The following is a 12,671-nucleotide window of genomic DNA, read 5'->3' as shown; positions in this document are numbered from 1 at the left end:
GAAGAAGCTACATTGATTGATTATGATGAAATAGAAAAAATGTTCTATCATGACTTGTCAAATCCAATATATGATTTAACAAAGGATGATGAAGGTTTGTTTTAAACAAATTATAATGTACAACAATTTTCTAATTGTTCTACAAATTATAATGTACAACAATTTTCTAATTGTTCTACAAATTAATGTAATGTATATTTTATTTTGTAGGTATTGTTGAAGAACGAAATGTTACTATTGATGGAGAGCTTAATTTGGACTCTTTTCCTCAAGAAGATGTAGATACTCCAACTACATCTCTAACCGGCAATGTCAACTTAGGATCCAATGAAGACAATGATACTTGGATGAATTAGAATATTTATTCTCTATATGAGATAGTTGTGTTTTGATTTTTAATTCTAATTATATAAGACTTAATCTTATTTGAAGCATTTTTGTTTTAATTTATATGTATACGCATTATGAAAAACATATATATTGATAAGTGTGTTAATTCATATTAACTTATTTTAATTAATTATATAATATGTAATTATATATAATATTATGATATTGTCCGGTCCAACCGGACGGTCTAACCCTCAAAACCTGTACGAGACCTCTTCCGGGTTGATGTCCGGCTCGGTTTTCATAACACTGGTAATAACATGTCAGAAATTAGAAACTTGAAAGCTCAATTGAGCTAAGAGTTTGAAATAAAGAACTTAGGAGCTGGAAAGAAAATTCTGGGAATGGAGATTCAGAGAGATAGAAAAGACGGGACACTCTTTCAAAAAAAAAGCAATAGGTGGGTGTTGAACCATGGACCTCTAGGTTTCCATAAAAACCAAGAACCACTAGGCTACATAGCTCTTTTGTTATTATTATACAATGGAAGTCGTGTTTAGGGTACACGACTTCCATGGAGAGAGAATATATCGTGGATCCCTTCCACGACTTTCCCCCAAAGTCGTGGATACCATCCACGACTTCCCTAAAAATATACTACTTCCGTAAATATTTTGAAATATATACCAAACATGTGATAGTGTAGTCAAACTACACTATCCACGTAAATTTTCCCACTATTAAGTAATAGTTTAACAGAGCAAAAGTTTGGGGCTACAACAAACAAACGAAAATTACACTCCAAGTTACTTGATGAAACTTGACCATGACAGAATGAATTTGAGAAACCAGAGCAGCGCAAGAGTGGGGTTAGGCACAGCTAGAACTGATCAAGTAAACACTACAAGACGAATCAGTTTCAATGCAAACATTCCTGAATCCTCGTTGATGAAGTAAGCGTAACCCTAATAGAATTCTGCATAGCTCTACTTGAACCACAAAGAAATGACCCAACTGTTTTGCAAAGGCGAAAATAAAGACTCCAAGGTGACCACGAATCACTCCTCCGCAAGCTACCATATTTCTTTGAGCGGAAAATGCTTCATCTGTGTTCAATTTGAGCCAATCAAGATCTGGAGGAAACCATCTAATTAATTATTTATTTGGGAGAGGCGTGTGAACCACAATGTTACTATCCTATTTCATAGCCTTGATTGTACAAGATCTTCTAGCCATAATATCCGAGACAATGAGGTTTGGATTAACCAACTGGTTTTCGAAAATAAGCTTGTTCCTATATCTCCATATAGTGTCAATAGCGATCCCAAAGGCTAAGCTCCACTCCACTTGACCGAATAGAACCCGCGGGCACCTTAAGTTGTTCCTGCACCAATGAGTAAAACCGTCCTTAAAAAAATAGTGTGAGGCTGGGATATTAAGGAGACTTTTCAGATTGATTTGACTATAAGGCAATACATAAAAGCATTCAGTTCAGTTTCTAGTGTGGGGCACCTGAGACAAAAATCATAATCTATCATAGTGCGCTTGAAACGTTGTTCGTTTTTAGGAGGCCCCCGCTAATCATCCTCCACAAAAGCATATTAGTTTTGTAAGGCCCCTTACATCTCCAAACTTCTTCAGCCAGAGGATTAAAAGGAAGCCACTTTGCCCAACAATATAAGCATAAGCTGATGCCACAGAAAAGTGTCATATTTAGAACCCAACCAAACCACACGGTCCTCTGAGTTCTAATCTGAGGGGGTGTAAAGTCACAATTTTGTTAGCAATAGCCTCTAGAACCGTTTTATATTTCAAAATTTTATTCCAATTTCCAGCTACATCCAAAAAATCAGACAAAGTGAGGTTACGAGCCAAAACCACATCAGTTGCCCAAGGGTTGTTTTATAGTGCATCTTCATTTCGTATCCATCTATCCTTCCGGAAGTTAATATTTCGGCCAATGCCACCATACCAGACCAAATTTTGCATGAAGTTAGGCCAACACTTTCTAATTCCTTTCCAGAGGTGAGATTCTCTAGTGAATTTTTTGATTCGAGAGATAGTGTCATTATCAAACTTATATTTCATACTAACCACTTTAACCCAAAATTCCTCTTTATTATTTGTTAGCTTCCAAGACGCCTTTATCAAGAAACTCTTATTTACCAGACGGATTGCGAAGATGCTCCCAGTTCAACCAATGTGTCTTCCGGAAAATGGGGTCATCACCCTAAATGAAAGATGTGCACAACCTGTGCATACCGTCGCAAATAGATGTCAGAAGGGGTGTTGTTTGCATAATATAAGATGAAAGTGCTTGAAGGACCGATCTTGTTAAAATTAATCTTCCGGCGAATGAAAGTTGGCGAGACTTCCAATTGCTGAGACGCCGACGTTGGGCATTTTTTAGAATACATCTGTAACTGTTCCGCCTCAGTCCGGAGTGATGGATTAGAACTCCAAGGTTTTTCCCCACGTCGCTTTTTCTGTGGAATCCGAACTCTGTACAATTAAGAATTAACATGTTACTAGTAGCTCTTGGTAAGTGTTTTTTTACACTGTGAGTCAATTATCCACATTCATAGGTTAGTTATCATCCACTCTCATATAAAATTAATATAAATCAACGGTGGATGATGTGCCGATAATGTAAAAAACTTTACACTGACAGTACATAGGCTTTAAACTTTTGTAACATATGTTTAAAATCATATAAGTATTAATCATATTAAAAATATATATTATATAATAGATTATTAAAGCCAACGTCCCTAAATTATTAAAGTCAACTTTCATAACTTCTTTAAAAATGGAAGAGAGGGTAGAAGAAAAGGAAGATGAAATAAAATTGGAGAGAGAATTAAATGGAATATGAAAAGAGATTCAAATCTCATTTAATATGAGGTATAATTTAAATACAAATGAATCAATCAATTATAACTATAAGCATTAAATTATTAAAATATACGATATATAAAAAAGGAAGATGCAATATCAGAAGGTATATAAGAATATCATGGACATGTTTTAGAGGGATAATTTTGGTTGAGGAAGTAACATGTAAAGATGAGTGTGGGACGGGTTGGGACGGGTTAAATATGTCACTTACCCGTCCCTAAATATTGATCAGGTCAATTTTTGAACTTAAACTCATCCTTAATTAGGATGAGACGCGTGAGAGATGAGTCCAAAATAAGATGGGTCAAGATAGAGACAAGTTCGGGATGGAAAGAAAAAAATGACAAACGTTGATTTTTTTCTCAAATCTTTAAGTATGCACAATCAAAACTATCACAACCTGTATATAAACTCAACTAAAATCTGTATCCTACATACATCAATATATAAACTATAAATCGTAAATTGCATCCTTCAAACTAAAACTTATCACAAGCATGTGACTGAAAATTATAGAAGACATTGAAAATTTCAGAACAATTTAAACTATCAAGTGTCAATATAAGCTGAAGTGTTTTTGTAAATAATAAAAAAACATATGAGAACTGAAATAACAACATGTCAATACTCAAAAGTTCACACAAAAATGAATACAATAACTAGCTGCTAATTGAAAAATGAAACTTAAATTGGAGTTCACAAAAAGTACACAAAAACTAAAAATTAATTGGTTTTCTATCAATCAAGATTCATGGTTGCATTCTAATCTTTAACCCCTTGTGACTCCGGAATCTTTGCCACCACCTCTGCAAGAAAAATAGTCAAAATTGCATAATACATATTTTTAATTGAATTAACAAAATAGTAACTAGAAGTGAAATCACCATTACCAACTTTCTCAATGATACCAAATTGATCAAAATCCTTATCATCAAACTTGAACCCACAGGGTTTAACCAGTTTTGAGAACATATGAGAGCTTCAACTATTTTAGGAGACAATGAGCTACGAAAGATATCAAGCACACGTCCACTAGTGCTAAAGTAGGACTCAGATGCCACAGTAGAAACTGATATAGCTAATACATCACGAGTCAAGACAGAAAAGATCCTATATTTTGAAGAATTTGCCTTCCACCAAGCCAAGATGTCCAAGTCAAATTCTCCATCTATAGTGTTCTCTTCCAAATATCTCTCGAGATCATTTTTCTCAAAATTGGTTTTGGCTCTCTTATGTTTTTTCAAGCTCCTCTCCCTTTTATGCACCACATCATTGACATCCTTCAACACTCTCATCCAATGTTGTACTATTAGAAGAATCACCACTACCACCTACATTTTCTCTATTTTTAGCAACTCCACATGCATAAAATTTGTATAGTTCACCCAGGCTAGTTTTTAATAAATTAATCATTCATGATGCCAAATCTTCATCACATGTATCATGCATACTCCAAGTGACATATTCAAGCTTGTAACGAGGATCCAAGACAGAACCAACAAACAATAAAGAGTTAATCTTTTTCATATTTCCCCAATATTTATCATACTTTACTTTCATAGATTTAGCCATAGAACCTATAATGGAAAAAAGATGAAGAAAACGGGTTGAAGGCTATTGGACATTGGCAATCAGAGGCAATAACATAAGCATAATCAACTTCAAAGAGGAAAAACAAACAATAGAGAATAAAAAAAATAACTAACTCTTAAGCGCCGCAATGTCCTTCACTGTTGTCGCAGCAGTCCTTTACTATCTAGGAGAACAATGGAAAAAAAAGTAAGGAATAATGATCATATGATAAGTGATGTGGAATGTTGTGTGAGCTTATAGGTATTTGAGTTATATAAGCTGAACATAATGGGTATTGATATGTACTTATTCAACTATTTTTGATATATAACTATAAGGGACGAGTTAGGTGACCTGGACATAGACCCGAATCCATCCTTTTTTGACGACATGTCTATCCCTTTTAATCAAGTCTGTCATTTTTTTATTTATTTGTACGGGTCAAACACATGCCTAAGTCATTAGATTAAGACATGTATATGGTTGGACAGGATCTTGCTCACCACGAATAATATGTATCATTGGAACATTTTTTTTCTTATCTATGTAATAGGTTTTTTTAAAAGAAGATGAAGAGTTTTTTCCTCGTTTATTTAGCTATAGGGAAGGTCAAAATCACGGGATATTAATTATTCTACAGATCTAACGGCTGACGATGACGAACCACATGCCCCATTATAGATACGGGACCACTTAATAACTACTATATCTAGGGTTTCAAACCCAATGTTTTCACTTCTCAAAACCCAACGTCATTCCTCAACTGAACTTCGCCATTTCCCCCCTTTCTTATAGAATTTTCCACTAGGTAATCGCTGGTAGAATGAAAGTTTCATTTTTTCGCAGAAATTCCTCATCTTTCAGATTCTCACATGTAAGTTCATCTCACCCTTGATGGGTATATCTATAGATTAATTACTGATTTTAATTTAGGTCAGTATTTCTGTGTATATATAATCGAGATTCTTCATAATTGGTTGTGTGTCTGATCAATTGAAAGAGAGAATAAGTGAAAATAAATATAAAATGGGGAAATCAGGGGGTAGAAGAAAAAAGGGTAGTGCTTCAAATTCAAACAAAGCTTCTGTTGATAATTCAGTAGCCCCGATTACTAATGGTGGTGTGGAATTGGATTCCTCAATATTTTTGAAGAGAGCCCATGAGCTCAAAGAAGAGGGGAATAGAAGGTTCCAGAATAAGGACTTTGTTGGTGCCTTAAAACAGTATGAGAATGCCCTTAAACTAACCCCTAAGACCCACCCGGATAGGGCTGTTTTCCATAGCAACAAAGCTGCTTGTTTGATACAAATGAAACCTATTGATTATGAGACTGTGATTGCCGAGTGCACCATGGCACTTCAGGTGCAGCCCCAGTTCGTTAGAGCACTCCTTCGGAGGGCTCGGGCATTTGAGGCTGTAGGGAAGTATGAAATGGCTATGCTTGATGTACAAGTGCTATTGGGAGTTGAACCTAATCATGGAGATACTTTGGAGATTGCTCAGAGATTGAGGACCACATTGGGAACTCGCCAGGAAGCCCAACAGGATCTTCATAGTCGCCCTTCCCCTGCTGCCCTTGGCGCTTCTGCGGTTCGTGGTGCTCCTATTGCAGGTTTAGGGCCATCTTTACCTGCCCGGCCAGGACCTAAGAAGGGGGCAAGTGCAGCTGTGGGATCGGTTGTGTCACCTAATTACATGACAGAGAATCCCCAAGTGGTTTTATCTGCTGAAAATGGTCCTGAGAACAAGTCTCAATTGCCAAAAATTGTGTTGAAGCCCTCAATTGGCTCTGCTAATTCTTCTAATCCAAGAAAGGGAAACCAGAAGGAACAGTTGTCTCATTCAGCAATTGTTTGTAGACAGCATTCACAGGTTTTAATTCGTTGGAGACCTTTGAAGCTTGTTTATGATCATGACATCAGGCTTGCTGAGGTGCCAGTGAATTGCAGTTTTAGAGTGCTTAGAGAATTAGTGACCAAAAGATTTCCATCATCGAAGTCAGTTTTGATCAAGTATAAGGATAATGATGGTGATTTGGTTACTATAACCTCTACGGATGAACTCAGATTGGCTGAGTGTAGTGTGGATAGCCATCTCATGAAAGAACCCGAAGCATATAAAAGTGATTCAGTTGGGATGCTGAGACTAAATATTGTCGAAGTTAGTCCTGAGCAGGAGCCACCTGTATTGGAAGAAGAGGAAGAAAAACTTGTTGAGAGCGAAGGGCTCAAGGGAGATGAGAGTGAGTCTCATTCTCCCAGTGAATCTGTCTCTGAAATCCCTGTTGCTAAAGCCGAGGCTGATAAGATAGAGAAAGATGCCCCAAAGGAAAAGGCAGGTACCACAGAAGATACCGAATCCAAGGAAGTGGAGATGGATGATTGGTTGTTTGAATTTGCTCAGCTTTTCCGCTCACATGTTGGTATTGATCCAGATGCTCATATTGACTTGCATGAGCTTGGGATGGAGTTTTGTTCAGAGGCACTTGAGGAAATTGTAACTGGTGGGGAGGCTCAGGATCTCTTTGACAAAGCTGCTTCAAAGTTCCAGGAGGTGGCTGCTTTGGCATTCTTCAATTGGGGAAATGTTTACATGTGTGCTGCTAGGAAGCGTATCCCCTTAGACGAGTCAGCTGGGGAGGAAATAGTGGCAGAACGGACTCAAGTCACTTATGACTGGGTCAAGGAAAAATATTCATTGGCAAGGGAGAAGTATGAGCAAGCACTCGTAATTAAACCAGATTTCTATGAAGGGTTGCTGGCTTTGGGGCAGCAACAATTTGAAATGGCTAAGCTTCATTGGTCTTTTGCACTTGCTAACAAGATAGATCTATCAGGCTGGGATCCAACAGAGACAATTCAACTTTTTGACAGTGCAGAGGAGAAGATGAAAGCGGCAACTGGTATGTGGGAGAATATGGAGGAGCAGAGGGCAAAGGAACTGCAGGACCCAAATACAAGCAAGAAAGAAGAACTATTGAGAAGAAGAAAAAAACAGGGAGGTCCCACAGAAGGTGAGTCATCCATTGTTGGTCAAGGTGATATATCTGCAAAAGAAGCTGCTGAGCAAGCAGCCGTCATGAAGTCACAGATTCACCTTTTCTGGGGTAATATGCTATATGAACGATCCCAAGTTGAATGTAAATTAGGAATGGGTGACTGGAATAAAAATCTGGATGCTGCAGTCGAGCGCTTTAAGCTTGCAGGAGCGTCTGAGGCCGACATTTCAATGGTGCTAAAGAATCATCACTCCAATGTAGATGCAAAGGAAGGAGAAGTGAAAGGATTGAAAAGTCATGACCCGATTACACTGGCAAAATAGAGATCAATGATCCTGATGATTTTGAGATGAATGATGTGGCTTTGAAATCTTGACAATATCTGCTCAGTGATTTATCCAATGAACCCTATGGACAAAGAATGTCCTTTTCATTTTGTGTTGACAGGGGATTCTGGATCCATTTTACACAGGAATTGAAATTTTTGGGTTCCCAAACTAGATAGTTATTGAATTGTTTTTCCTTTATTTTCTCTTATGGTTTGATTATCTGAAGATCATTTCTGAACATTATTTGTAAAGTTGAGTTTCCTGTAATTATTTTCGCACCTAAGATCAGTCATTCTCATTCCCTTACTATCATGGATGTGTTGCTGTAATGACAAACTAATTCTTAAAAAGATATATTTCAATAATGTTCTACTAGGATGCTGCATGTCTTGCCCATTTTACACTATGTTTTACATTTACATACTTGTGACTTCTTGTTAGTGCTGAAATGCTTAATGGCTTTTCTGGCACTCTAAAAAGTAAAAGCAAAAGTTTATAGAAGTCAAATAGGTAAAGCTGAAAGGGAAACAAAAAATAGATGAATTAATGTGCCTCTGATGCACTGCAGTTGTGGCCAATCTCTTTCTGATGGGTTTTTTCTATCATTGAGTGGATAACCACAGCATCATAAACTGATTAGTTGTCACAATGTGCATAGGACAAACTTATTGCAATGTATAATTGATGGTTGTGTTGTAAGGTGGATTTAAATAGATAAAGATATAAGTAAAAATCTTATCCAACTTTAAGCTTCTAACTATTTCATTACGTGTATTTCCTAAAGAGGGGGAACATGATGGTTCTCCTTCAATTTGATCTTTGCTTCTCTATTGAGTATTCATTCATTGACAACTAAATTATATTTACAATTGTTTAAATGAGTTGGAATGAATGTTCAGACTTAATAAACCTTTATACATTTATCTCATACAATTACTTGTCCACTCTATAATTTAAGTCTTTAAATTTTATGTATTGTCCGTATAAAGTTTTTTACATTGCCAGTCTATCCTCCATCATTGATTTGTATTACTTTTGTTTACTACTTAACATATAAATGATGAAAAATTTACAAACAATGTAAAAAATGCTTATACTATTAGTGTATACATATTAAATCCATAATTTAAAGTGACTCAAATCCAATTTGGTTTTGAATATCCTTAATTCCTTATGGTAGATTTCTACTAGTTCATCTAAACATAAAGGCAAAATAAATAAAAAATGACATATTTTTTCTGCATCCTGTAAAATCATTTGCCCCTTATATTACACTGATCTTTTTAAATATTCATGTTTGAGTATTAATATTCACACTAAGGTGGATTAATATATTTAAAAGGAAAAAAGAGACAATTGGCAACCAAAGAAGAAGAAAGACAATGAAACTGAAGTGTTCTCTAATGGCTTGGTTGCAGGACTTTGTGCAGACAAAATGTAATGTTGTCAAAATTGAACTGGATATGAAGTGTGACTGTGAACCACCAAAGACTTTGATGTTGTCAAAATTGAATCTATTGACCACTTGTTTATAGCTTATGACTTTGATGTAAGTGTGTGGAAAGGTTTTTATATTTGGCTTCAAGTTCCTATCACAATACCTTCAACAATTATGGATTTTTTCAAGTTTCATGATACTTTTAAAAGCGGTAATTGTGTAAAGTTGCGGAGAATGCTTCGCGGTGGATTTAAATGAAGTTGTCTTTCAGGAGAAGACCCCGAGCTATGTGCATTTAATTGACTTGATTCAAATTAGATCATGGATTTGGTTTATCTCTTTTGTTTCTCATAAATCCTTGTCGTTTGCTAATTGGTGTATGGATCCTAATCTTTCTATAACGCTAAGTGCGACTAAGTTGTGATTGTTTCCTTCTTTGTATTGGGTGGGCACCCTTTGTGCTCCTTTAATACAATTTTTCTTTATAAAAAAAAAACCAAAGACTTAGATGCTTTGTTCTCTAATGCCTTCATTAATCCGATCGGGTCAAGTAGTTGAATCAACCGATAACTGTTTTTTTTTCTCTTCACAAAATAAAACATAATACTATTTTTGCAATATAATTGTTCACATAATCCATATTTTTGCACATAGAGGTATGTAAAAATATGGACTATGAAAACAATTTAATAATTCGGAGATCAACAACTAATGGTTCAAAAAAGAATCACAACGAGTGTAATATAATATCTTAAATAAAAACCTTTTATTTTTTATTTACATATTTTTCACTTTACTTATTCATAAAACTTTATCTTACTCAACATCAGAACAAAAATCAGACGAGGAGCATATAATTATCTCACCCACTCACAGATAGATGAGGCTATTTTTATCATAAAAAGTCAGTTTCATCCAGTTCACTTACTTGAGTGCCTTTTGACTGAAAAAGGTTATTTACGTGTCTAGTGTTGTGTCATTTCCAGCGAAACCCCATTTTCGTGAATATGGCTTCTCTTCGTTAATGGAGATGACAGCACATTATGTATAATTATGACTTATGGTAATAACAAAAATTTAATGGTTTATATTTTTATTTTTTTATAAATTAATAATTTTAAAAAGTGGCTCCTTCTCACATTCTTAGTATTAGAGAGTCCAATAACGAATTTTTGTAGGGCTTGTAAAACTTATGGATGGATAGTGGATATTAATCATGCATAACACTAATTAATTCACTTTCCCAAGATAAATTTATGAGAAAAAATGTTCAATTTTTTAAACCTTTTTTCTTCTGTAAGTGACACCTACGGAAATACCCCAAAATTTAATGGGCCAAACCCCATTTTGCAATTTAAATAATTAGCCATACTATCTAAAATTCTAAATAGTAAGAAGCAATGTTAATTCCAACAAGAAATAGTTGGATAATGCATGTAGTTCATAGCTTTTACATTCTTCATGGAGAACCCCCCAATAATGATTGTATCATTGGCATATTGAAGAAGATTAACATCAACAATGTTGACTACACTTCTTTCTTTTTCCTTAACATAAAATTGTTCATGGCTGTTATGTTTTGGTTTTTTTGGGTGTCAAGTTGCATGTTATTCTTTTGTTTCAACGAATACTGTGTACTTTGAGTGGATTTGGCCCTCCAGATCAAACAAATATTGGTGTGGTGCTTGTGGTTCTAATTGAGCATTACAACTTGTTGAAATTCCCCATACATATTTTATAAATCAGAATAAACAATAAAACCAGAATCCATTAATTAGTTAGTTTTCTTATAAATATATTCACCTACTTCCACTTTTTTATATTTCTATTGTTTTTTCTGATGCTTAGCCATGTAGTGTTAGTTTTTATATCCAACTAGGCTTCTTTACTTAATGACATTAGATTCTTAATATGATTAAATTACCGTTTGGTTTCTTTCCATTATATATTTATATAGTTTATAAAGTGTTATTAGGTGTCTTTGGTTCTCTAATGGAAACTTCCAGTTTTCAAGAATTACCAATCAGAGGAATTTTTATCTTTGTAATAGAAATATTATGAATAATGAGAGAATAAAGCAATGTTATTAATAACATATAAAATAATTCAAATTGCTAATGGCACAAGGTATTGATATATTCATACAATGATTTAATTGATAATTTATTCATTAAACCGCATGAAATTATATATATATAATATTAATATTAATGTTTAAAATATATTAAAGAAAATAATTAATAACTATTTTTATTTAGCAAGTAAAATGTGTATTTTGGTTGTGGACCATGTTTTAGAGGTAAAAATGTGTTTGATTCTCTATAGCACCATTTTAATAAAAATGGAGACATTTTTACTTTTTTTTTAATTTTTTAAAAAATAAAACAAAAATCAACCATATGATATTCTATAAGTTAGATGATTTTTACCGAAATTATAACAATATAATTGGTGCATCGTACTAATATTAATATATATATATATATATATATAAATTTACTAATATTATAAAGTAAAAATCGGTACAAAATAGTTTTTATAAATATAGATTAAAGTGAGATAGATTGCCGAACACACATTTTTATGACATATTAGGTAACTATAATTATGTCAGGGAGAGAATAGGTGACCTAGCTATTGACTGATTGAACCTTAACAACATCACGATTGAACAAAAGCCAAATAAACCACACATTTCTGACTTAATTTAAGTTGGTGAAGGATAAGTACCGCTTATAATAACAAGATGTGATACAAGCAAAATCATTCGCACATCAAAACTAAATTAATCCTCCAAATATGTAATAATGGATACCAAGTAATTCACAGAAAAATAGCTATCAAATAAGTACCACAAGTGTAAAATGTCAACCACACTAGTCCTTTGGAAAATTAATTGCTGATCATTTACTTGATAATAAAATTTTGGAGGACAAACTTGATATCCATTGTTGAAGATATCTCTGCTCACCATTGTTGAAGAGATCTAGATGAAGAATGAAGAAGAAATTTAGTAACCGCTTTGTAACTGAATGAAGTGAGAGAGAAAGAGAGATTTGTGAATTATTGAAGTGAGAATTTTTATTAATGATTCTGCACATCAATT

The 12,671-nt window shown here is 34.3% G+C and overlaps 1 protein-coding gene across 1 annotated transcript; it reads left to right on the top strand.

Annotated features, from left to right (window-relative positions):
• Positions 5,431-8,407, top strand: LOC109334451 (HSP-interacting protein-like). The gene has a single exon (XM_019570242.1). It carries the CDS (start codon positions 5,827-5,829, stop codon positions 8,119-8,121), a length of 2,295 nt encoding a protein of 764 aa, XP_019425787.1. The 5' UTR covers positions 5,431-5,826; the 3' UTR covers positions 8,122-8,407.

The sequence above is a fragment of the Lupinus angustifolius genome, chromosome LG19 (assembly GCF_001865875.1).
Source record: "Lupinus angustifolius cultivar Tanjil chromosome LG19, LupAngTanjil_v1.0, whole genome shotgun sequence".
NCBI classification, from domain to species: domain Eukaryota; kingdom Viridiplantae; phylum Streptophyta; class Magnoliopsida; order Fabales; family Fabaceae; genus Lupinus; species Lupinus angustifolius.
This window is presented reverse-complemented; position numbering and strand designations above follow the sequence as displayed.